This window comes from Mauremys reevesii, linkage group 9, assembly GCF_016161935.1.
Source record: "Mauremys reevesii isolate NIE-2019 linkage group 9, ASM1616193v1, whole genome shotgun sequence".
Lineage (NCBI taxonomy): Eukaryota > Metazoa > Chordata > Testudines > Geoemydidae > Mauremys > Mauremys reevesii.
In genome coordinates this window covers 34,952,696-34,979,734 of record NC_052631.1, presented here as the reverse complement: position 1 = coordinate 34,979,734, position 27,039 = coordinate 34,952,696, and the positions used below count along the sequence as shown (strand labels likewise).

At 40.8% G+C, this 27,039-nt stretch overlaps 1 protein-coding gene across 3 annotated transcripts in view; it reads left to right on the top strand.

Annotated features, from left to right (window-relative positions):
• Nucleotides 1-27,039, top strand: part of NYAP2 (neuronal tyrosine-phosphorylated phosphoinositide-3-kinase adaptor 2) — a 169,136-nt gene that overhangs the window by 107,374 nt on the left and 34,723 nt on the right. For all 3 annotated transcript variants that reach the window (XM_039489833.1, XM_039489832.1, XM_039489834.1), the window contains one exon: nt 4,687-4,985. In XM_039489833.1, coding sequence (XP_039345767.1) covers nt 4,687-4,985 — 299 coding nt within the window. The remainder of the gene's footprint in view (nt 1-4,686; nt 4,986-27,039) is intronic.

Below are 27,039 nucleotides of genomic sequence, written 5' to 3'. Positions count from 1 at the left end.
AAGTGCCAGACATGCTTCTAAAGAGCTCCCACTGCTGTGCAACTAACAATTGCATCAATAGCATGAGACGGGTATTAACCTTTTGTAACCATGTCATGTAACGGGGACCAGGAACAGTAGGCTAATCTTTTACTAGCATTCTTTGATACAGGTGGTAGCTTTAGAAGAAGCTGTTCCTTATTTTGTCCTTTGGGGAACTCCAGAGATGAATTCGGCTTTGTGTGTCTGCTCTACTAATAAAGGCCATTGTGGTGGTTACTAGTGTACATGTGTAAGAATTAGACACAAAATGAAAAAAATGTCCTTTGGATACTTGCTTGGGACACATCAGTTTGTTCTGGCTATTTGTGTTCATACTTCTGTCTTGTTATAGGTGCAGACACTGCACACCTCCTGGAGGGGCAGGTCTCAGGAAATCTTCAGTAGTTAGTATCATGAAACTGTTGGAGGGCAAATATAGTAGACGTGTAAAGTTTACTATTTAACTGGCATGCAAGTTATTGTATTGGTGCACTTTGAGCCAACTGAAAGCACCACCATTCCCTGGCAGGTGTGTGGGTAGTTTAATATGTCAATGTAATTTATGGCACTGGCATACTCTTAGCCGTGGGGGTGTGTGCGGGAGTAGTAGTAAGCATCTCTTTCAAGAGCAGGCGCTGATTGCTAGACATTTCAAAGTGACCTCCAAATGCCCACTTCTCTGCCAAATAGGAGACTTTCCATGATTTACTATACTATAGGAGTACCACAGCTTTTAAAGATGGGAAAAAGCCCAAGACAAATCAAAATCTTTTGGAATGTCAGCCTGTGATGACTTGTGGATAATTTAGAAATAAATTTGGCATATAACATAAAGATTTGCAAATCTAGAGGAAACAGAATTTTTATTGGGGAGTGTAAGATCATTTAAAGGGATGATAAAATCCACATGCATTTTTCCTGGTCCTACATTTTCTTAGACAAAGGGGAAAACCACCACCACAATGAAAGTTGTGTACATGAATTTCTAAGGACAGAATTTGGCCTATGGTATACAATCTAAACATCTCTATATGGAAGTGAAATTATTACTTCTGATTAGTGTATTCTATTCACAGCATTGTATACATACAAATGTGCCTATATATATATATATATAGCATTGGTCAGCTCATCAGCTGACCAATGTATAATTCCTCTTGCAAATATGGCAATCACACGAGGATTGTAGGTGCTCATAATAGTGCTGTTCTGTCTTCAATTGGCTCAAGGTAAAAGGGTTATGTCAAACAAAAGAAAGGTCATATATATATATATGTAAATACAGTAGAATTAAGGATTAAAGTGGATCTCTTACCTGCTTCCTTCAATATGTTTAAATAGTAATCTTCTTTAAATGATGTGACAGGCATTTTTTGTTGTGGAGAATCAGAGGATTATACTATCAGAACAATTTATGGAAAGATTAGCAGAGACATAGTTGATCGTTTAAATCAGCCACTGGTTGGTTGATTGGTTGGTAGTTTTTAATTATTAATCTTCAAATTGTGGAGGAAAACGAGTTCTTCCTTTGATTGTTTTTTGCTTGAAAATCCCTCTGGTATCGATGCCTATTATGATTCAATAATAAGTTGGTTGTAAACATGTACTAGTTTATATATGATTGCACCACTGCCTCTAATGGATAGAATATGTCAGACATGTTCAATATCTAGCCTTTTGTAATAGACTTGCTTTCTACTGTCTGGAAGTTAGAAAAGAGAACATACATGGAAATAGGATTGTGAACCAATAGAGAGTCTCCCTGAGGTCATGTGATAGAGAACTGCTTTTGGAGCATATAATCTTGAATGTGCTATTATCTCATCTGGTACACAGTGTGTATTTGATATAAGTTGTATCTTATCTCAAGAAGTATGTAATTAAACAAAAAAAAAGGTTCTTATGATTCCCCAGAGATCAAAGGGAGGGAGGGCAGCATAATGTGATCCACGGGGCTTGCTCTTGCTCAAGTGAGCTGTAGAAAAGTGGCCTTAGCTTTCGGAAACAGAGGTGTATTTATTGCCAGATCCCTTACTCAGTATTACCCCAGTGAAGGGTCACTTCAAACAGAGTATTAAAATGGGAGCAAGTTAAACATTTTACCCACTGACAATAAGTATTGAGTTGAAGTTGTATGTATTGTGACAAAAGCCATGTGCTTCTGGTGTCCGTAACTGAGTATGTATGTAACTAGCTGTCTGAATGGTTCGGATAGCTGTCACAGATATAATTCCCATTCATTTTACTGTGTTGAGGAAGGTTTTTTAACTGAAACACACTCTGTGTTTTGCATTCCAGAAATATAAGCATCAATAAGCACAGCATTCCAGAACTGATAAGTACCGCAGGAACAATACTGTGTGCAGAACTGTCATCCCCAGTACATTTTGGTACCTGTCTCTGTACATTCAGATCCAAGTCAGCTGAGATTCCCTTATACCTATGATTTACTTAAATTGTTCCAGGTTATTTTGTCTCCTCAGAATCTGAACTGCATTCCCATTATCCACTCATGTTCCACACTTGCACCTCACTACCTTGTTGCCGCTCCCATGCAGATTCATGTGGATTTGATGGGATAATAAGGTGGAGTTTACATTTCCCCTGTATAGGAGTTATTTTTGGAGCATTTTTCCCTTGCATTTATTTTTATTCCAAAGGGATTGATTAGACCCCATTATTTTTATTTCCTGAGATGTGTGTATGTCTACAGTCATAGATGAGTACCTGGAAGTACAGATCAATCCATGGTGCTACATTTCTAAACTAATACTCTTTTTTGCAAGACCAATTTCCTCTCTTCTTCCAAAAGCTTCAGTTTTAACTTTTGATGTTTGGGATTTGTCCTGTGGGCAGGTACTTGTCACACTGCTATAAAATCTGAGCTGAGTCTAAGTACTACTTTTAAAGTTTCAAGCATACAATATATCAAAGACTAGATATAGACACAGACTGATAAAATGCACTAATTATATCTCGCCAGATGTTGTTCTCACTACATACACAATTTAGAAGTAAACTGCTTGTTACCCTAAAATAACATGGGATGAGCATTTTTTAATGCTTTATTATTTTATTGTTGTTTATTATTTGTACTATGGTAGCACCTGGGGAGCCCTGGACACAGGTCAGGACCCCACTGTGCTTGGAGGTGTACAAACCCAGAACAAAAAGATGATCCCTGGTTCAAAGAGCTTACCATTTTGTAGAGTCTTCAGCTTTTCATGTGGGATCAGTAATAGAAAGTGCTTGGGATATGGCAGTAAATATAGATTTTACATTGTAACAGGATTTTTGACTTGACAATGATTTCGGTGAACATCCCTATGAAACTTTATAAACCAGAGATAAGAGTGAAAAAAGCAATGCAGGAAACCATTTAAAAAGAAAAGTCAGAGTGGGAAACAGAAAAATGTATTTAAAATAAAAAAGTCAAATTAACAACTTAAAGTAGTGTTATCTTAGGGGGTTTCAACTGTTTGATAAAAATATAAAAGCAGTGTTTGTAGAATTGCAGTAGCTATTTCATAGTTAAAACTGAAGCTGATTTCCTCTTATTACTGATTTTTAAACCTCGCCCTCTAACTACTTCAGAGAGAGAAAGAGAGATTCTTCCTGAACATTTGCCTACTGCATCTTATCCCAAAGGTGGCTATTACCTGAAAAGTTTGGTAAAAATCAGAAGAGAAGTTTTAATGCTGTGATGATTTGAAAATTTTACCTCACATTCACTTCTGAAGACTTTTCTGTGTTGGCTTATAATAGCTACAGAATGGTTTTGCCTGGTTTGATTTTCAGCCTTGCTGAAGAGAAAAAATGTACATATTGCTGAAGAGCTAGAAGGGAAATTAAAAAGTTTTAAACAACTTGTGATACTCCACACTGATGTAGGATATATGGGTTCATTAAAGCAGGACTATAAAGTAAAGCCAGTGGGTAGGTAGGTCCCTGAGGGAAAAGAAGATCTGGCCCAAATCAGCCATGACACACCAACAAGTCTGGAACACAAGAAGGAATTGTGACAGTGACGGACCTGTATACTATCTAAAAGAGGTTTTGCAAGTTAAGAACATGGGCTTTCTCCATCTTCTCACTGACAGTTTAGGCCCATTTCTCTTAGAACTGGTCAGTATTTTTGGAATGTCAGAAAAAAAATCATGTTTTAAAATTTTGAAAAATAAATAAGAAAAAGTATTGACATTTTTGGCAACATTTCCTTCTCATGCACCCAATGGACTCTTTACAGAGCTGGTTAAAATGTTTCAAATTAAAAAAGGAGGAAAAAATTAAAATTCTTAATTTGTATCCCTTTTCGTTGACCATCTCAAATCTCTTTAATTCCTAAGGCTAGATCCATATCTCAGTTATATTATTTTAGATTTGGACTTACTGTGGATTTACACCATTGTAACTGATCTCACAATCTGTTTTTATTTTCATTGTCTTTGATTAAGTTAGCTAAGTGCACAGATTTTTTTTAAAAAAGACTAAAAAATATCCACACATCCCCATTCCATTGAAAATTATATCACTGAAACTTTTTTGTATAAAAGCTTTTATGATGATGTTGATTATTAAATATTAATGTCCAGAGGCCCCATTTTTAGGTGCTCTTCAAACGCAGGTAGATCCCTTACCTATATGTGTATGTCTTTTCTCTTACAGCATAGGTGGAGAAGTCGCGAGAGGAAGTGAAGGAAGCTATGTGGGCAAACATTTCCGCATGGGATTTATGACAATGCCTGCTCCTCAGGACAGACTGCCGCATCCTTGCTCTAGTGGCTTTACCGTGAGATCCCAGTCTCTTCATTCGGTTGGGGGTACCGATGATGAAAGCAGTAGCTGCTCTCGTAAACAACCTCCACCCAAACCTAAACGAGATCCCAACACCAAACTGAGCACCTCATCTGAAACGGTCAACTCTGGAACAAGTAAGAGTGGGAAACTACCGGACAAGACTGAAGGTAAACAATACAATTATTTGAAACATGGTGGTAGAGAGACCCAATGTTAAGGTCAACCTATTCATAATGTTTTCCTGAAACACTGCAAACATGTTACCTGTAGTTTATGTAACCATGCCAGTACTGTTTTCCTAGACAAAGTTACATTACAAGAGTACTTACAAAAGTATATTCTCTCTCTGAGCTATAGCAGTAAAATATTGCCATAGGTAAAAATAGTTGCAGAGGTGGTTATATTGCCCAGAGGCAATATTGGCTTTTGTAAGGAATGCTAAAACAACCATTATTAGATGAATCAACCTAGAAGGATTCTTGCCTTTCTCCTGATCTTCCCAGTTTAGGGCAAAACTTGTGCCCTCTCTTTCCACCCCAACCGCTCAGCAGAAAAAGTGAAAAGTAGGCAGGGTACGAGGTCCTTCCTTCTCCACCACAAACTGTTTAGGAGGCGACAACTTATTAGGATCTTTCCTTCCTCCCCTCCTTGCTAGAATTGTCTTTAGTGGAGCAGGAGGACTAGCTGTGCTCCCTACTACTGGGAGATATCAAGCTAGTTCTGCTTCCTAGTGTGAGATGTAAATGGGAGTCCTTAGGGTCAGAATGACTCAGATTATTTTTGGTCAGTGCTGGTCTACTTTCATTCCCCACATTAAATATCAGTTATGACACTTGATGTGGTGTATTGCTCTCCATGTGTGTGTCCATGGGTGCTGGGTTGTGGTCAGAAATACTTGTTAGCTTTGTTCATGCTATAACCCTTCTTTAACCAATCAGATTTTAAAAAGGCAATAAAAAAATCTCAAAACTTCTACCTCAACTGGCTATTTATAGACAGAGATTAAATGAGATCATAGTTTTATATCTCACATATGTTGGTAGGTAAAACAATCTGAAAATGGAATTTATCATGCTTATTTCATTGTGTCACTCTGCCCACAGATCCAGATCCAACTTCTAACGCTCCAAACCCAAGCTTTAAACTGCTGCCATTTAAAAAACTAAGCTGTTTGCCATAATTTTCCTTCATTTCCTCCAGAATTTATCCCCACAATATTTCACTGGCTCAAGGCCCAAAAGAGACAATAGTCAGCCTTGTATCACTGACAGGTCTGATATCAAGTGACCTTTTGGATGTCTGTGCTTTGGATTGGGGAGATTCAACTATGGAAAATTATGAAACAAAGCTGTTGTTTCTGTAAACAAATATAGGATGTTTTGCAAAGATGTTTGCACAAAAATGGTGCAGGTATACTTTAATGGCAACTCGTGATAATTCCAACTCTGGTGTCTATAATCTGGCCCACTGGCTAATTTGGAAGAAAATTAATTTAACTTCCCAGGCAAGAGAGATTTGTCAACATCATCTTTAATATAAAGCGTGTTTTCTTTTTCTTCTATTCTATAATGATCCATTTTGGAAAAAAATGATAGGGCTTCTGTCTTGTGACCCACTTTCTCTTCCTCTTCCTGATGCTGGTAAAGTCAAAATATTGAATCTGTCACATCACAATAATTCCATAGCAATAGATGTTTTAAATATGACTCTGACAGTAGATAGGAGAAACTTGACTGGGAGTTAGCAAGTCCTTCCTTGCTTAAAACATAAGAAGAAACATAAGAATAGCATAAGAAACAGAAAGGTAGTGGCTCCTTAAATTGCTTTTGGTATAAGAATTCTTGTTTCCAAATTTGCTAGTGGGTGAAAATCTTTTTAACTTGTGCTGACACACATTAGCCCAACTTCATTACACAGCAATGTAATAATGCTCCAGTGTGTGTTTTATCACAGCACATTCAGGTTGCCTGTGATTTAAGGAGCAATTTCTAAGACAGGGAAATGCCCTGTGACCTCTCTTTAATTTGATCAATATGTTTCTATATCTCTGTGTACACTATCAGGCTATATTATTCTTTCTTCTCTCTGCCCCTCCCCTTCCCCTTACTAATTAAAGGGCCTTCATCAGGTGACATTTGTTCTACATGTTTGGATTTATAAAACTGAGCCTTTACAGAATCTAAGGCTGTCTTTCCATGGAGATTTAAACTTCCAATAGAAACAGCTGTTTTGCAACCCATATCATGTCATTGCCCTAGTGCTTGGCAACCTGAAAGAGATATTTTAGAAAGTAAGCTCCTTCCAGGTGGGGACATTATCTTGCTCTTTGTCTTGTATGGCACATAACAAATATAAAGCGGAGTGAAACTGACTGACGTATTTTCACTGTCCAGGCTTAAAGAAATACAGAAGGGAACAGACCAGAATAAGGAGTGACTGTGTAAGCTCTTAGGGACAGGAACCCTCTCTTTGTTCTGTGTTTGTCCATGGCTGTGGGTCCTTGGCACTGCTGCAATATAAATAATTAAATAATAAAAACCAGTAAAAAGAAAATTAGATTTTAAAAGTTGATTTTGTTTTAATCCTTTAACGTGTGGTTAGTAAAAAGGGTGAGGAATGCACAGGAGACATTTTTTTTCCTCAGAAGCTGTGATTTTCAAAAATGCTGAGCTTTGGTCTAACTCTGTCCCTGCTGAAGTCAAGGGGTGTTTTACCATTGACCTTAATGAATGCAGAGTCAGGTCACTCTTGAAAATCCTCACTTATGGTGTCCATGTGAGAGAGAGAGAGAGAGAGAGAGCGCTGTTATTGGCATCCAGGGTATTAGCAGATATCCCAGAATGCTTTTAACTAAATTACTCTCTTTGTTTTGTTATGCAGCCTCTCTTTGTTTTGTTGTGAACTCGGAGCTCCGGTGCTCCAGGAGCTGCTTATCAAACACCTCCTGTTTGCTGTGATCAATCTGTACCTGACTGTGAACAATCAAATGAGATAACCCCTGTGAACGAGGCAGGCAGGGAATGAGTGTTTGCTTGACAGAAACAGCGGGGGCAGAGGGGAGAAAGGGAGTCCGTTGGCTGCAGGCTGTTTGCAGTTAAGAGTTAAGGGTAAGGGATCGGGAACATTTTCTGATTTTGCAAGACAGGAAGCTAATACACACAGTGTTGGCTCCAAAAATCCACTCTCTCTCTCTCCCCCACTCCCTGTCACACTATGCCCCACCCCAACCCCCTCTTTTGAAAAGCACGTTGCTGCCACTTGAATGCTGGGATAGCTGCCCATAATGCATCACTCCCAACAGCGCTGCAAATGTGGCCACACACCAGTGCTGGTCCTACACAGTTTGTACGACCAGTGCTGTAAACTCCCAGCGCTGCAGCTCTCAAGTGTAGCCAAGCCCAGAGAGTGTGTGTGTGTGTGTGTGTTTTACCTGAATGTGAGGCATCTAGCCCGCTGCTCTGTAACTCTGTCTGATAGAAGCATTTCTTCTGCTCAGTAACCTCTATAAGTAGTCAACTTGTGGAGGATATTTAGCTTTGGAGCAAGGCAATTACTAATACTATAATTGGAGTTGTTCAAAAGGCAGTGCCTCTCATAAATTCCCAGTTACCTACACACCCAAGCTGCTAACCACCTGCAGTGAGCTTGAACTGTTGCCACCTGAGCTAAACAGGAGTTGGACTGAAATGAATTTAGAGCTTTCAGTAGCTTTATGCAGTTCTCAATTCCTTTTGTTTCCTATATTGTCTAATAATTTATTTAAAGAATGATGTTTCCTGGCTTATAACCAGCTTTTTCCATCTTAGCTGTTTGCCTGTTAATGGAAGAAATATGTCAGAAGATCCTTATTATGCGATACATTTTTTCCCATTCCCTGGCTGTTGCTTCATATTTCAAGGGCAGTGTTCTTCCTTGACAACTCCTTGTGTGACCCTATAGAGTCTTGTTGTATGGATATGAATCAGGGCAGCATTTGGCCCTCAATAAGTATTCACCCCAAATACCTAAGTAGCTTTTTCTGATATTATTTTGCCAGGATCCTCACTCTGCTACTAAGCTGAACTACCCTTAAACTACTTATAGCTAAATTACAGCTCTTCCCAAGCAACAGCTGTGCTGTGGGGTTGCGAAGGTGTAGCACCTAAGTAGGAGTGACTGCAGACAAAGGAGGAGATTTTCCAGATGGCAGTTAGGAGCCCAACTCCCGCTGAAAATTAATGGGAGTTGATTCCCTAACTAACATCTCTGCCATTGAAAATCTTCCCCAATATGCCTAAATAGGGCAGAGGTAGACACAGTGCCTTCAGTGGTGCTAGAAAAATGCAGTCATCGCTTTAAAAAACAAAAACAAAATGCAGCATGCATTTCCCCCTAGCTCTAGCCTTCAGGCCAGAAAGCCACATTACCCTTTCATTCAGGGATTGCAATCAGCAGGATCAGGTCCTGCCTGATTTTGCTGGTGGGGACAAGGAACATCTCCCTGTAACTATGAGTGTACTTGCCCATGCAGAAGATAGCCCCAGTTTGGCCCTTGAGCTGCAACAGTTGCTTGTTCCCAGTTGCCTGGATTCTAACAGGAACTAACAGCAAAGAGCTCAGTCTAGCCACTCTGTTAGCTCTAAGATATGCAGTCACTGATGGTTGTCTCCTTTGCTTATTTTTAGCTGAGGTTGCCACTGCAGGTTTGGATCTGCAATTTCAATAACCACGTTTCTGCTGCAATCCCCCTTTCCTCTGGCAGACTCCCACAGTTGAATTATTTTTCTCAGCATTCCACACCACCTTCTATCTGCTCTGGTGTATGTTTTGTTCCCTCCAATCAGAAAAAAAGTGGAACAAAAGCAGAGGTTCCAATGCAGCTGTAATAGCTTTCTGCCAAGAACAATGAGCACAATGTGATTTTTCTGAGGAATTTGTAAACAAGTTTTGAATCCACACAGGAGTATCTTCTACTACTAGAGGCACATATGCCTACTCATTGATGTTAATGGAAGCATTGAATGGAGAATAGACCATGCAGTATTAAAAGACAGGACCACCTAGTTACCAGGTTGGGAATTATTCCATGCTGGGGAACTGATTATTAGTACTGTAGCTATGACATATGAGCCTGCACTAGGATTTGTGTGCTTAATGGCTTTTTTAATTTGATGAAGTCACTTTATACATAATACATTTCACATTTCTATTTTGTGTGTGGACATTGATCATTTACTTGGTGACATTCCACATGCAAAAAGAGCACAAGATGAGAAATACAGCCTGCCAGCAATATCTATAAATGTATTTATTACACTTACGTTATATTATGTTTAATCTAGTGTATAGGTACACACGGCTAATACTTTTTCATTGTGTTGTTTGCACCTCAGGGAGACATAATAATGGGCCTTTTCATGGTATTTCTACTAGCCATGAGCTGAAGTTCTGTGAGAAGACCAGATCTTGGATTATTTTAGTCTACTGGATGTCTCCCTAAAGCATTAAAAGTCACTGGAAAAACAAAGCTTGGGTTTCCATTTCCTCATTGCTAGAGCTGACCTGAAAATGTTGAATGCAATGGCACTACTCAAGTAAGGGTTTGTGGGATCAGGTCCAAATATTAAATCCCACACACATCCTTAGAGCTTATCCATTGTAATACCTATGTCCTGTAAAACTCATGTGAAGCTACAGGAAAGAGAACAGAACACAGCTGAACTCATTATTCCATAGAAAATAAATTAGATTTCTATCCTCGTACCTTTTCCCTTACCTTCTTGTTCATTTAGGCTCTAATTTTACTCACATTATAGCTAATGGCAAAACTCTCATTGAATTGAATGGAGCAGGAACTTTAAAAGCATTTCCTTCCTAAGGAGTTGTTCAAGCAAATTGCTGAGCACCTTCAACTCACATTGACTTCAGTGGAAGTTGAGGGAGCTCAGCCAAAATGAGCCCTAAGAGATTTTTTGCCTGGTTCCTAGTAAACCTGTTGACCATTCTCCAGTTTATTATTTATTATTTTATTATTAGTTTGTCACTACTTTGTATCCAATCACTGTTTGAATATAATCCTCTTGGTTGGTACACAAAGTTGCCACTTTCATATCATCCACATAGATTAATGCTGGGTGACATCAAGTAACATATGCCTGACATGCTGCAACTGTGTTTGGCACTTCATGCTTTTCAGTTTATAAGCATGCTGTAAATACAGCAAACAGTGCTATGTTAGGATAACATGCACACTACGGTCAGCTAAACAGAACACATCATCCTCTCCACGAGGTCACAATGGGCCAGAATGGGACTTTAAAAAATGCAGGGGCAAAACCAAAAATAATTTGGTGTTTGTTTTACTGATTCTTCTTCTTGTTATGTCCTCAAACTGCTTCCAACCATGTCTGTGCACATGTGATTGCCCTATCATTGCACTCTGCCAGGTCACTGGAAGAGCATTCATGCTCAAGCAACTGTTATTGCAGGAGATGCTTCAAGTTTCTGCTGCAGTCACAGATCCGGGGGCCAGTGATGTAGCCCCACTTGATCAGTGCATCTCTAGATGAGCCAACTCCACTATGGCATTGATTAGGGGCATGTAATCCAGGGCTGATCTGCACCAGGTAGGTGCTCGACTGCTGGGAGCTGGAGCAAAGGGATTAACAAGGTCGTTCTCCACTTTTGTTTGCCATAACTGAACACTTGTCTGTTTGGGTGACAATGTTAGGGTTTTAACAATGGCAAGACAACTTGGTTGTGACTTCAGTTGGCTTGGAGCCAGTGTCATATAGTGGATATCTTAGATCTGCACATTAGCTTTGTGTGCTCAACTCTACTGTAACTTCCTGGAGTACCTCCAGAGGAGCAATACCTCTGAGGATGTAGAGGCTATTGATATGAGTAGGCTTACGGCATCCTGTAATATAGCAGCAGGCAGTATTATATGCAGGGTCTAGCGTCTTTGTGTGAGGGGATTGTGCCCATGCTGCATGAGTGTGTTCACCAAAGGAGTAGCAATGTGCCAGTTGACCGCACAGTGGACAGGTCTGCACCCCACTTTGGTGTGCTTGCTGAGAATATTGTTTTGTTTGCTAACTTTGGCTTTCATTTTCTCGATGTGGGTTCTAAAGGACAGTGTGTGTTCGAGAGTAACACCAAGGTATATAGGATTTATGGAATGAGTAAGTTTCGTTCCAAGCCATCTGATGTTGAGTTCACATTTGGCCTCTTGGTTTTTGAGATGGAATGCACTGATGGGTTGCTGCAGGGTACTTATATAAGGTGTTAAGTACATTCATCTACTCGCTACTATGCCACATTCCTTGGGTAGATGAATAAACCATCTTGTGCCAGAGCAGCTTGGCTGGTCATTTATGTAGATGTTGAATAATGCAGGTGTTGAGACACTACTTTGTGGGAGGCCATTCTTCTGTTGTCACCAGTGTTCACAAAGTTCACAAAGAATCTCCATCATTGTCTGTATTAGCTTCATGCCATGGTGGTTGTTCGTTATCGTTCGTACCTTAGCAATTGTAATGGTCACTGCTTTGAACTACAGGCATCTCAGCTGGAATACACAAGTTCAGATTCACATTCTGTGGAGTTACACTGGTTTCAGTGGGCTTGCACAGGATTGTAAGAGTGGCCAAAATGTGGATAACAGTACATTTGACCTCTTTGTTGTCAACAAAAGAACTAAAGACCATAATTTTGTGTCCACTCCTTGATGCAATGTTATAATTCTTGTCACAGCTTTTTTTTAACACCTTTTGGAGATGATCAAGAATAATATTTTTTCAGTAAATATTATTGAACTGGTTAGCATGTAAATTACACTTGAGTAATTCCAGCTTTTCAGAGGATTAATAGAAAAATAAAAACAAAACTGCATGCACCTAACACTAGGCTTAAGTGTGCCACTAATGTATGGCTCTGTGTTCAGGGTGTGTGTGGGAGGGAGAGGGGGGAGACTTGGTGGAGCTCAGAGAGGAATTCTGCTATGTAGAATCCCTCCAGCTCTCCAAAGGGTACAGGTGGAACACCAGGTTCAGTTGGCACCCCACACCAGTACCAAGCCAGTGCCACACCAGTACCAAGCCAATGCCACTTTGTGTGCTAGTGCAGAGTGGGGAGCAAGACCACTCCTCAGACTTACTCCCCCTCCCCCCAACATCCCCCGCCCCAAGGGAGTAGAGAGGGAACAGTCCCTGTGCTTCTTTGGTTATGGCTATACTAGGCATGATATCCCTGCTCATGTGCACATACTTGCACTTGCATACTAATTGAGCCAGCATGAGTATAAATAGCCACAGTAGCACAGGTAGCAGGAGCATAAGCATGGCTGAGCCATGCTGAGCACAACCTTGCCTGAAACAGCTCGCTCTGTACTCTGCTTGGCTCAGCAGTGCCTCTGCTGCTACTACCTGTGCTACTCCAACTACACTGCTATCTATGCTTGTGCTAGTGTGGGTACGCGTACACGAGCCGGGGAATCCCACCCCAGCTCACAGTGTAGATGTAGCCTTTGAATGCAGTTGAACCTGGCCCTTTATCATTATTTATTTATATGTTACTATTTGTTTTCCAATAGCATCTAGAGGCCCAAGCTGAGACCAGGGCTCCATTATGCTAAGCACTGTCTAGCAAAAGACACAGTCCCTACCTTGGAGAGATTATCATCTAAATAGACAGGGCAGACAAAGCAGAAGAGAAAGGAAATAGCCATCATTGCTTTACAGGATTAACTGTCTCCTCCATAGGGACAGTTTTGACTGAATTAGATTTGTGTTTATAACAATGGACATTTTTAAATGTTTGGGCTTTATTACTTAGGGTGAATAAATACTACAACAGCAGCAACCAAACACCCCTCAGTCAGGTAATCACGGGCCCTAAGAAAACTCTGAAACAACAATGAAGTTTACTTTAAAGCTGCCAGTAATAACAATACCCCAAGCCTGATCACCCCTATGGAACTAGTTTATATTCTTATATGTGAGCTTTTAAAAACAAAAACACAGAAGCCCCAAATATTGGTCCATTGCTCTGAATTATTTATTAGTTTGTCTTCAAAGCTGAGATGAGTGATCTTGACAGCAATTATAGGATGCTATTTACATTCAAACCCTTACTCCATGCAAATAATTAGTCCCATTGTAGTTAATGGCCTAGTGGTTAGAGCACTAGAGTAGGACTTAGGAGACCTGGGTTCAATTTCTGGCTTTGCCACTGGCCCACTGGTTGCTCTTGGTCAAATAATGTCATCTTTCTATGCCTCATTTACCCTATCTGTAAAATGGGGATAACGATACTGCCCTCCTTTGTAAAGCAGTTTAACATCTACTAATGAAAAGTGCTACATAAGGAGATAAGTGTTATTGTTATATATTACTCAAATAAATTAGGAGTAATCACCAGATCAAAGCTGTGCAGGATCAGGTGCTAGCTGACGCACTGGTGACAGGTGGTATAGTGACCTCTGGAACTGCAGCAGTAAATAGATGAAGAAAGACATTCTGAAAAGAAAAAAGGCACAGAAAACCTCCTGGATTTCCCCAATATTTGGAGTCTCTCACTGCTGGCAATAATGTACTATAAGGAAGGCTTTGCGGGTTTTTTTGTTTTGATTTGTTTTTAAAAACTCTCTCAATTACTATGGAAACAGAAGTCTATAGTAACATAACAAAAGAGGGAGATTTGTTTCAAAAATCGCTCAAGATCTCCTTGCCAATATTCCTGTTGATGTCAATGATGCTACCCAATGTGAATAAGGTGGCAAAGTCTGGCCTGCAATCAGCCTGATCCTGCAAGATACTTGGCATCTCAAGCAAGGTGTTGAGCACCATTAGCTCACAGTGAAATCAGTCACAGGAGGTGCTAGGAGACCTGAGTTTCCCTCAGTGGTGAGGCTGCTCTGTACCACCCTTCACTATGGGCTATGCCTAAATGACATAGTGGAGTTCTTATTAAGTAAGAGCTTCATTTTTCAGCAGCAGCAGAACAAGCCAGGTTATAAATACTGTGCAATAGCTAGTTTCCGCTTTCCTCTCACAGCCTTAGGACCCAAATGCGTGAAGCAGTTCCTGAAGTGAGCTGATTGAATTCAGTGGGAGCTGAGGGCACTTGGTGCTTCGCAGGAAGTGCTCAGCACCTTATAGGGCAAAGCTTCTTAATCTGTGGAATCTTGCTTGTCAGAAGAGAAGCTGGATCATTGCTGTAGCTGTCATTGCAAAGCCTTCATACTTGGTATCTGCTAATGCACCATAAGTGGGATCCCTTTAGTGGGGGCAAGGCATTATTATGACTTGAAGCACCAGGAGACACATCTTCAGATAATGTAAATTGTCATCGCTCCATTGTCTTTGGTGGATCTGTCCCAGATGTCATATGCAGGGTTGTTCCTATGCAAGGCCATGCCAATGGCTTCAGTGTGAGCAGTTATGTGAAACACACCAACTCTATCTATTTGCCACTTTTTCTCCACATTATTTCCTTCATGTCTGTTCCAAGTGAATAACGTTAGCGTCTGAGGTTTCAATTTTTAATGGGTTTTACGTAGGTATGGAGAAAAAAATCTAGTTCCTTTCTAAATGAATTTGTGCTGTGCAACCAATTTCAAGAAGGATGTGCCAACAGCAATGATAGGTGAAGGATAAGGGGAAAAATAACAAAGAACTTTGTTTCTGTAATAAGCACTTGGGGTCAAATTCTCCTTTCATGTATATCCAGGTTACCCCACTGACTTCAATCAAATAAACTGAAATCAGTGGGGTTGCCTGGCAGTAATTCAGAGAAGTCTGTTTACAGTGTTTTGCTTTCTCCTTTGACTGTGATCATCTCAGATTCATATGAAAGAGGCTCAGACTTTAATAAAAAAAGCCCTGCTTTCACCATTTTGGTGCAAAGAACAGCTTTAAATGACAATACTATGGTCCTGAGGAGGGTTACCAGATAGCAACTGTGAAAAAACGGGACATGGGGTAGGGGGTAATAGGTGCCTATATAAGAAAAAGTCCCAAAAATGGAGACTGTCCCTTTAAAAACAGGATATCTGGTCACCCTAGTACTGAGTCTCATGTACACTAGAGCCCCTGTGCACCATTTGGCAATACACAGGGGCCTTAGAATGAGTGTGAATGTAATTTATGCCCCCTTTATGGTGTCACTGCCAGAGCAGAGATTGGGGAATATATTTCACTTCAGAAACACCAAAATATTCTTGATGTTAGAAAGTTTTGGTGTTTCTGAAATGAAATATTGAGGAATTTCAGTTCTGTGGAAACTTTTGAGTTTTTGGCTTTTAGACACAGTTCAGGACAAAAACTTATGAAGGCTCAAATTTTTTTGTGGAACTGAAATTCCATTTCCCAGCCACCTCTCCCCAGCAGGCTTTTAAGCCAGGCATTTTGTCTTGCTATGAATTCAAACTGAAAGGGAAAAACTACATGATATGCAGTTATGCATTCCTGTCAGGGAGAACAGAGGGAGCCCTTTCACTTCTATGTCCTGAGCCTCTGTTTCCTTTATCTGGGGGCTGCATTTTACTGTAAGGTTGGGGATGCAGTAACCACTGTGGAGCAGCCACAGGGAAGGGAAAGGAGGAGGAACCTTGTACCCAATGAAAGTCACTTTCAACACATTCTTTTCAGCTGCAGGCTACTTTCTTCACCCTTCCTCCACCTGTTGTGGAGATAAAGATAGAGAACTTTCCCTCAGTGGGGCTCTGTCCCTCTTCCAGTTGAGCACTGTCTAAAAGTGTACCAGAGGGGTTTTCAAACTGGGGGTTTTCAAACCCCCTCAGGGGGTTGCAAGGTTATTATATGGGGGGTCGCGAGCTGTCAGCCTCCACCCCAAACCCTGCTTTGCCTCCAGCATTTATAATGGTGTTAAATATATAAAAATGTGTTCTTAATTTATAAGAGGGGGTCACACTCAGAGCTTGCTATGTGAAAGGGGTCACCAGTACAAAAGTTTGAGAACCACTGGTGTACCACCAGCTAAAGAGCCCCGATTTACACTAATGTATCATCAGTGAGGTCTAAATCAGGCCCTTGCTACCCGTAGTAGTTGGGTTGAACCTTAGTAGTAGTTGAACCTTAAAGTGAAGGAAAGCAATTACTTACAGAATGGTGAGTGCGAGCATCAGAGATAATTAAGCTTATCTGAGGAAAAACTCACACTTGGCCACTCTTAATTCATGGCGATGATTTATTCTGTCATGGGAAGGAGGAGGAAGGCGGAGCCACCACTATGGAGATGGAACTGAAATGTGAAATTGCTTTGAGGCTCTTTTCTTAAATCTGATTACACTGAGCATTTGAGAGCTGCTCAGCTTCTGACCGCAGAGATGTTATATCTGCAGGCTGCATATCCCAGTGAAGTGCAGCTGAACTGTTCTAACAATGCTTTGTTCACTCCGACTACCATTATAATCACCCCAGAAAATGCTCAGTGACAACCTGCAGAATCTGTTGCTGTGGGGTTATCCTGTGTCCTTTTGACAGAAGCGGGATAGCTCCTTTAAATGAACTCTTGGTCAGTAGGTATAATTCTCCTTCCTGATGCTTCTGCTGTTGCATCTCAGCTGGCCCTTTTGATTGGCATTGTGCTCCTCTCATTGTGATCCTGCCTTTCTGAAGTGTAAGTGTCAACACAGAAGCCTGCCAGAGGTGTCATTCATCCTCAGCAATGTGGTTTATTTAACAAAGGGCTCAAGAGAAAGGAATGTACAAAGGGCACAGAACTTCTGTCTGGGGGTTACTGGAAGCTGCTTGTTCTTTGACACCAGTTGAAAGCATTTAGGAAGTGCAGAAACATTTCTAAGGACTGCCATACCCATGTAATAGCCAGAAGTGATTTATTGCAATCTACAATCCATAATCTGCCAGCCTCCTTTGATGGGCTGAAATTATTTTGGAAGCTTGGCAAGCACATAATGAACAGTATAAACGAATGGTAGATTTGACATCAGCAGATGGAAGAGGAGTGGATATAAACAACTGGTAGTGTCCCCCATCTGGTGGATGAATTCTCCACGCCTGTGTCCCCTTGCACATGATCACCATTGAGTCCCTGGCCAACTACCAGGTGAGCTGAAAGGGAGCGTTTTCCTGGCCAAGTCAAATAAGTGAATTAAATTTACTGTCCTTCAGATGGAATTTACTCTTTGTATATCCTGTATTTTTTCTCTCACTCCAGTAGCTGCACGCAAGGGTGGCCTGTCATCTTCGCCCGCTGCTGAGGCTGTTCACTTGTTGTCCTGTGTGAGAGTACAGTGAGACCCAGTGTTGCAGTTTTTCTACATTGCAAAAACCTCTTTGCAATGGCTAGACTCAGTGGGCCAAGTTGAGTCCTTGTGTAAATGGGCAGTCAGAAGAGTTGCAAAGGCTGAATTTGCCCATATGCATGTGTACATTGTGTGCATTACTTTGTCCGAGCTCAAGGTTCAAAAACAGTCTAAGTGACCTAGTTCACTCAATCTCAGTGTGACTTTCAGTGGGATCAAGGTGCCTAAGTCACTTAGATGCTTTTGAAAATGCTCAGCTGAGTGAAAAGGGATCTTGTTGAGCCAGTAGACATTCTGCTAAGCTTGCCTTAGCAAACTGCATAGCCTATAGAAAGCTGCAGACAATATGGTAAACGGAAGTACTATGGCACAGAACACACATTTTTGTAAGGCATTCAGCAAATATGATGATGAGCATAAGATAGATAGATAGCATAGGGAGGACATTTGTCATAGAGCTGGGCTATCATGACAATAGCACAGCTCAGTTGCTGTGGGAAAAAAAGGCTGTTTTTAGTTAGCTTCTTGCAGATTCTTAATTCTCAATATGAATTGCAGTCAGTTTGCTGGTAACTATGAGAGTATAGTGATATCAGTTAATTTATAGTAGAATAGCAAATGCCCTTAATTTCATCTCCCTGATCAGGGGCGGCTCCAGGCATCAGCACGCCAAGCACATGCTTGGGGCAGCAAGCCACGGGGGGCGCTCTGCCGGTCGCCACGAGGGCGGTAGGCAGGCTGCCTTCGGCAGCTTGCCTGCGGAGGGTCCGCCGGAGCCGTGGGACCAGTGGACCCTCCGCAGGCAAGCCGCTGAAGGCAGCCTGCCTGCCATGCTTGGGGCGGCAAAATGCCAAGAGGTGACCCGTCCCTGATGACAGTGAAAATACATGCTGATTTCAAATTTAACTGCTTTACTCTTTTGTTACTCTGTAGATGCTTTTCCATACTCTCATAGCGAATGTGATGAGGGCGGTTTTTCATCCAGCGCTCCAAACTGTTAAGCTACTGTACATGAGCCTTAGGCAGACACTGCTAAAATACAATATCAGACTAGTTAGTAAAACCAACAACAAACAAGCACATATGTTTTGTAAATTCATTTCTTTCTGAGCATGGTTCAGTAGTTTTATTTGTACATGCTTCATGTAATTCATCTAGTGATACTTGTTATTGATCATTTCGTAGACAGGTTATATATTCAGGTCCTCCAGATTGTAGTACAATTGCAGTATTTTCATATCCGATCACTTTAGTTCTAGTCAGGTGAATGCATATTCTGTAGAATGATGTAGTTTATAGATGTATCTTCTGAAGACACTGGAGTGGATACTGCTCTTGATTACACTGGCATAAATCAGGAATAATTTCACTTATTACACTGGAATTGTTCAAGCAATATTCAAAGAGGGTTTTTTCCTAAATCATTACCCAGCAATGTCTGCCTGTAGAGGGACTCTTAAACATCCACTTCTTTATTTGCCAGCAGTTGAGCCTGGTCCATCATTTCCTTTCTGGAAAAGGAGGCCACTTCAAACTGACAATTGTTTTCAACCAAAAGGAGGGTTTTTTCCACCTTTGATGGCATTACATTGCCTGAAAACAAGAGCTCCTCACACCATGAAATAGTACAGAAAGGCTTAATGGCATAAATGTTCCATTTGTTCACCAAATATTGACTTTTTATTTGTCATTTGCTTGCTCACTGTCATCTCAGTTTTCTGGACAATTAAGGTTGATCAATTATTCAGTCTTGAAGGGATCTAGGATATGCAACTCAAATTCAGAGATACAAGGTCTGTAGTTGAGACGGGAATCAGTTATTTTATAATATTCTGGGAGTCTTTTGTAGATTCTTCATTGTGAGAAAGGTTAATTAATGCAGCTCAGTATGCCAGAGAAATGCACAGAGAAGCAGAGGTCTAGTATGGTTGAAAGGAGAAGACAGCTTGAAAGTCTGATGCTCCTAGGCCTTGAGTATAGGAGGAGTGTCCCCTCCAGCACAGAAAGCTCTAAGGCCCAACCTGGCAGTAGCATATCTTCAGGCCATGGTGTTTATCCATTCTTCGATATGTTGATGCAACATTGAAGGAATTGTTGGATTAAATGCAGGTGCAAATTTACTATCAAGGGCCAAATTCTGCTCTCTTTCATACTGCTGTTAATTCTGGATTATCATCTCCTTTTGAGTCAATTGGTTTACACTAGTGTAAATGAGTGTATTTGGCTTTAAAGAGGTGAAAAAAATTATGACCAAAATCTGAGATGTAAATATTCTTGAAGAAGCTTCCTTAAATGTAGCCTGAAAGCACCTGAGGGCACTGAGGGTGTCTCTCCACAGCCAGGGGAAGCCTGTGGCAGTAAGCCTCTGAGCCCAGATCAACAGACTTGGGCTTATGGGGCTCACCTTACCATGCTAAGAACAGCTGTGCAGACAATGCTTTGAAGTTGCAGCTCAGGTTGGGGCTTGGGCTCTGAAACCCATCACCATGCTTCAGAGCTCTAGCTCCTGCCTGAGCCACAACATCTACACAGCTATTTTAAGTGCTATAGCACGAACCTGAATCTGTTGACCCAGGCTTGGGAGCTTACTGCCACAAGCTGCGTAAACGTACCTTAATTGACATCAGAGTGGTATTTCATGAAGCGGTCTTTCAGTCCCCTCACTTGACTGTCTGAATCATTCTTTAACCACCCACCAACATTAAATTTCTGTCAAAACCAACTACTGCTAGAAGGACCTTTATACTGAGTGCTCTTTAATCTGTTGTCCCTTCCTCTCTGTACTTTTTCTTATTAGCTTGTTATTAGAAAACTGAAAGCTGGTCTGCGTAAAAAAACAAAAACAAAAAAAAAACCTCATGGACAATAATACTCTGAGAGCCAGCGTTGGTTGGTGACAAAAATATGCTCCCTAGTGTTAAAGCTAAAGCAGAGATGATGTTTAGATGGTCAGGTCATCTGCCGAGAGACAGCTTCATATGTTTTATTGATGTTAACAGATCAAGAACATTTGCTATAGCAAGTTCCTCAGAGAGGAAAAGATGGATGTTCAACATAACGAGAGTTCAATACATGTTGTCCAAGCCTCTTTATTTTTTACTATTTGTATTACAGTAATAAATTTTGGGCCCGTTGTGCTAGGCATGGTATAAACACAAAATAAGGAACAGTCCCTGTTCCAAAGAGTTTGCAGTATAAATAGACAAAGAGTGGTAAGGGAAACAGAGGCATGGAGAAATTAAATGACTTGCCCAACATCACGCAGCAGGTCAGTGACAGAGCTGGAAATTTAAACCAGGTCTCCTGAGCGCTGGTCCAGTGCACTATCCATTGGAGCATGCTGCTTTCTCAATTCTACATGCCAAATTCATCTACAGTACAAATGAAATTAGAGACATGTAGATCCCGATCCAGCAATGCACTTAGTCACATGTAACTTTAACCAGGAGTCATCCCATTGAAGTCAATAGGCTACTCAAATGCTTAAACTTACATATGTGTATAATTGATTTGCTGCTTTGGGGCCATATTTCCTTTGATTAAATGGTGTATATAGCAGAAGAAAGTAATCTGTGATCTACAGTTTGACATCCAGTAATTTCAGGGTTTTAATGAAAGGAATACTATAGCTTTTTGTTCTGTGGGTCCTTTCTAAGGGAGACACAAATATAGACTGAGCAATTCCTATTGCTAAGCAAATATAGTATTTTAAGAAGAAAATTTTTAAATTTGTAGTTTAAGCAGCCGGAAATCTTTTGTTTAGAAAGAAATTCAGCTTTTAAATTACATTTGATGTGGCACCTTTTAAACATTGAAAGGTAGGAGTTTAATTGTTTCATGAACTCAATTTTCCTCGTGCAGTGGGCTGAACTGCACAGTACATTGACTGTGTGTGGGTCTCAAAATCTGGTAAACAGTGAAGGCACAATAGAAAATGACAAACTCATTTTATTTAAAAAATTGTCCTTTTTTCCATACACTGAGCAAATAATGAAAAGAAATGCCACAACATGATTTCATAGTTCAGTCTCTGCTTAAAGAAGAAAAAGACTTCCAAAGGATAGGATGACAAGAAGCAGGCTGAATTTCCAAAATTAACTGTGAAAGGCAGATTATTTAGGCATGTCTGAAAGCTATGCGTAACCTTTGTGCTACAAATATCTCATTTCAAAAATGTCAGACTCTGCTTATTCAGGAGGGCTGCCCAGTAGGCTATTTTAAGCTCCTTGTTTCTAAAGTACAACTGCTTCTATATCTTCATTTATTAGCCATATTTCTTCATTCACTCATTAGAGGTATTAATAATGGTGGTAGAATTCTATTCAATATGGAGATTTGATATCAAAGTAGTTTTAAATTCACTAAAGTTTAGCAGCTGATCACAGTGGCTCCTATCCTCAGCTGTGGCTGGTTTGGGTTGTTTCAACAGTACAAAGCAGCACTAAAGCTAGGAGATCCAGCTCTTGTAGGATCCTCTGAGCAATTGGGATTCCACAGATGATGTATCAGAACCACCATAGAAACTCCTAAACCATCCCTCACCCAGCCAAGTTTAGAGTTCCTGCTAGGCTTTCAAAGGCTGCCTACCAGCACTGTATCCATTTTATCTATATGGACCACCTAAGGTACAATTCCTCCCCGAGCTTCCCCTGGGATGACAGTGCAGCTCTGCACTACCTCAGTACATAGCTAATTCTTACAGGCACAACTTAGTTGTGAGTGTGGTAACCATATATATTCATCTCTCCCTCTAAAGATAACACTGACAAATTAATCATTATGGTAAAATGAGGCACAATTTTACATTGCTCGCTAAGGGAATGTGCACCTTGCACAAAGGGATGGAATCCTTAGTCCTAGCCTGCTCTTGCTGGGGTTGGAGCTGCTCCATGTCTGAGACCACAGGGTCTGAGCAGGAAAACCAGTTGTGTGGTACAAATCCCCTCATGTGACTTTGTGGGCCAATGGATTTATGCAATTCACACTCTCACTGACCATGTCCTCTGCCTTCTGTCATGCAAGCCCCTGTGGAGATTGGACCCATGGCAGGCAGAAGACTGCAAAAAAATCCCCCTGGCTGATATCACAGTTGGATCATGCTGATTCTGCTGCATTTGGGGCTTTCTGATGCTGGGATTGGGGGAAGATTTGGTAGCAATGTACCAAAGTTGTATTTTCTTTTCAACTAGCCATGCAAATGCTAGTGTGATGCTTGTGAAAGAGTATTACAAACCAACCACAGTACACAGTCCAGACACTTAATGCTCAATCTTCCATCTCAAAATTGTTTCTCATAATCCTGTTAAAACCAGGAACAGTAACTTCAAATAATCTAAAATTGTTCTATTTTTTCAGAGTTTCTCAAGTATTTTTAACTGTAAGCAATACAGTTGGTCAGAAAAACATTCCTAGAATCATTTTCTGATGGAAAATGCAATTACATCAAAATGAAAATGCTTCATAAAATCATGTCAATGTTGCCAAAATTTTATTTCAGAGAACAAAAGGAGGAAAAGTTCCAACAATGTTGAGATGCTCCATTTTAACATTTTTCAGAAGTTAAAAACTTTGTTTTTTTCCTTTCAAGATGACTTCATCTTGATTTTTTTAAAATTTTGTAATAATATAAAAAAGTCAAAATCAAAATGAAATGTTTTGATTTTTGTCAAAACAAAATATTTTTATTGGTCTGAAAGAATTTTTCCCCTGAACGTTCTTTCACAGAGAATTTCCAAAGCTTGGTGGTTTGTTTCTAATTGGAATGAAAACAAATTTTGAAATCTCAAAATCCTTCATGACACAGAATTTCTGTTCTCCACAAGTCCTAGTAAATATTATTTTTCTAAACCTTAATATATCAAAATTTCATTTTAATACATCCAATACAAATCATCCATCCAGGAACAAGGTGTGCAGGCCATGCTTACAAGTTGGTGTGACAGTATCCTGGAAAGCAGGGACTCTGAAAAGGATCTAGGGGTCATAGTGGACAAGCAACTGAACATGAGCTCCTAGTGTGACGCTATAGTAAAAGGGACTCATGTAATCCTTGGGAGTTTAAACAGGGAAGTAGTGAGTGGGAGTAGGGAAGTGATTTTTACAATATGGCAGTGGTGAGACCAGCACTAGAATACTGCATCTATTTCTGGTGCCCACATTTTAAAAAATGATGATGGAAAAATTGGAGTGGGTGCAGAAAAGAGCCACAAAAATAATTCAAGGGCTGGAGAGGGCAAAACATAAAGATCACAATCTGTTTAACTTATCAAAAATAGATTGAGATGTGACTTACTGTATAAATATCTTCATGGGGAGAATCCTGGGTACTAAAGGGCTTTGTAATTTACTGGAAGCTAGTATAGACAGGCATAACAAGAACCAATGGCTGAAAGCTGAAGCCAGACAAATTCAAATTGGAAATAAGGCACAGATTTTTAACACTGAGAATGATTAACCATTATAACAAACTGCCGTCAAGGAAAGAAGTGGATTCTCCATCTTTTGATGTCTTCAGATCAAGACTGGATGTTTTTCTGAAAGATATATTTTAGCCAAAACCAAGTTATTGGGCTCAATCCAGTGGTAACTAGGCAAAATGTAAGGGCCTGTGGTATATAGGAGGTCACACTAGAAGGTCTTTAAATTCTAGGTTCCTCTGATTTTTTTCATAGATACACAGGATGAGACTGTCATGGAGTCTGGTCTATGCCCCAGCCTGTCACCAGTCTCCTGGGAGTGACCCCTCTAGTGTGGCAGGCCCCAAGGACCCACACAGTTCCACAGGGCAATCCTGTGGCCTCCAAGACTGGGCAATCGGCACCAGCAATCCCTCCCTTAAGCCATATAGTCCATTTTGGTCAAACAGTGCCCTGATAGGCCAGCCAAGCTGTGAGGGACTCCATCTCTGGCTAACTCTCTCTTTGTCTCCTCCAGTCTGGGCTCCTGAGTCCCTCCAAAAAGCCTCCTTCTTCCACTCACCTGACACCTTGTTTTTCAGCTCAGTTCCCAAGTCCTCCCAGCTGGGGTTTCCTGCAGTTGGGTGTTGATTATTCAGTAATTGCGGCATCTCTTTGTCTTGCTGGAGCGAAAATGGGACACTGCATGGGGCTGGCATAAAACACTCCCTCCACCTCCCGCGTGGGGCTGGCCTGAGGCCCTCCACTATCCCCTGAATGCAGGGCTGACCCAAGACCCTCCTGCCACCCAACTGTGTGTGGCTGGCTCAGCCTGAGCCACTATCCTGAGCACTCCCTCCCCCACACAGCTAGCATTGCCATTTGCCCCCTCACCCCGTATGTTCCTCCATGCCCTGACCCCAGTTTTTTTTTTCAAAACAGGGCATTTGTCCTGTTTGCTCTTGCCAACTGATGATCAGTTGGTAAGAGCAAATGGGAAAAATGCCCAGTTTTGCCAAAAAAGTCAGGACAGCCGGGACAGGGATTAAAAAAGGACTGTCCTGGCCAAAACGGGATGTATGGTCACCCTATGCTGGACCCTCTGTAGATCTGAGCCGACTTCAGCCAGTTCTTTAATGATCCTTTTCATTCCCCACCCAGACAACAAGGTGACACACACCTCCCATCTCCTAAGCTATTCCAGGAGAAGCGTTAGTCCTTTTACACTCACTGGTTAGCAATGCCATGTACAGATGGAAACTGAGGCATGCTTAAGATTCATAAAAATATTACAGAAAATTCTCACTTTGTCACAGTAGATGATGTGAAGATGAACAAATGCTGGAATGTTTAGAGACGGTCCCAACAGGCTGAGGTGCTGAGCAGCCACCACTCCCATTGACTTCAGTGAGATTTGTGGGTGCTCAGCGCCTGTCAGAATAAGACTCCTAACAGCATGATATGAGGACCTGATCCAAAGCCCACTGAAGTCTATGAGTGTCTTTTCATTGCTGTCAGTGAGCTTTAGATCAGGTGTTTAGTGCTTAGAAGTAATAATACTAGCAAGGTAGCGACGGCAGGTTAGTAAGAACAAGTGACCAGTGGCACAGTAATCCATGTTGAAAAGTATTTAATTATTCCATGCTTATAGCAGACAACACTGCAGTGTGCGTGTATCACCAAAGTGTCAGCCATGGTTGCTTTTCATAGGAGATTGTGTTCCCAGTAGGCACACTGAATGCTTTCCTGGCCCGATAAATGTCAAGTACTAAGACAATGCTGCCTGTTCCGCTCACAGAGATTGCCAAATAATCTGCTTTCATTAACTATGGGACCTTGGCAGAGCTCCTCGTGTACAGCTATCTCTGCCAAATGTTGGTTATACATACATTTGCAGACACATTGTCTGCACCTTTCATTACAGTTGCACAGTTTTCTTAATTGCAGCATTCTTGTGTTTCGTCTAAAATTCTTTAAATAGGTATTTCATTATTCTGCAGCCGTGGGTCTTGCTACAGAAATGTGCTCCAGAATCTAAGCCTTTACAAAATAATACTAACAATAATTAATAATAATGATAAGCCTGAATCATTGTGGTGTTAATTCAGTTTGACACCTGTCTGACTTCATTGCAATTGAATGAAAGTACACTGCACCCCATATAGGTGTGTAGCTTCTCTGCTCCCTTTCTTACCCAGAGGCCTCTGCTGTTCTCCCCACCCCTGCACACACACCAGTTTATTTGGCTAGTTTCTCTTGTGTCTTATAGTACCACATATTCCTGGTAAAAGTAATATATAGTAAGTTCCTAAATTAAAAAAATAAATATAAAATATTTAAAGTCCTACATATTGCTGGGGGTGGGGGGTGGGGGAAAGCATCTAAATTATGTGTTGCTGTTCTACTACTAAAAGAACCCCTGCTTAACTCATTTAAACTATGGTAAAGAAAAAAAATAACCTGGGGGGGAAAAAATCACCCCATAGGTATTTAACTTCCACAGGGTTGGGTCAGTTGACCTTTCTGCTGATAAGGGCATCATGTGTCAGTTGCAAAAAG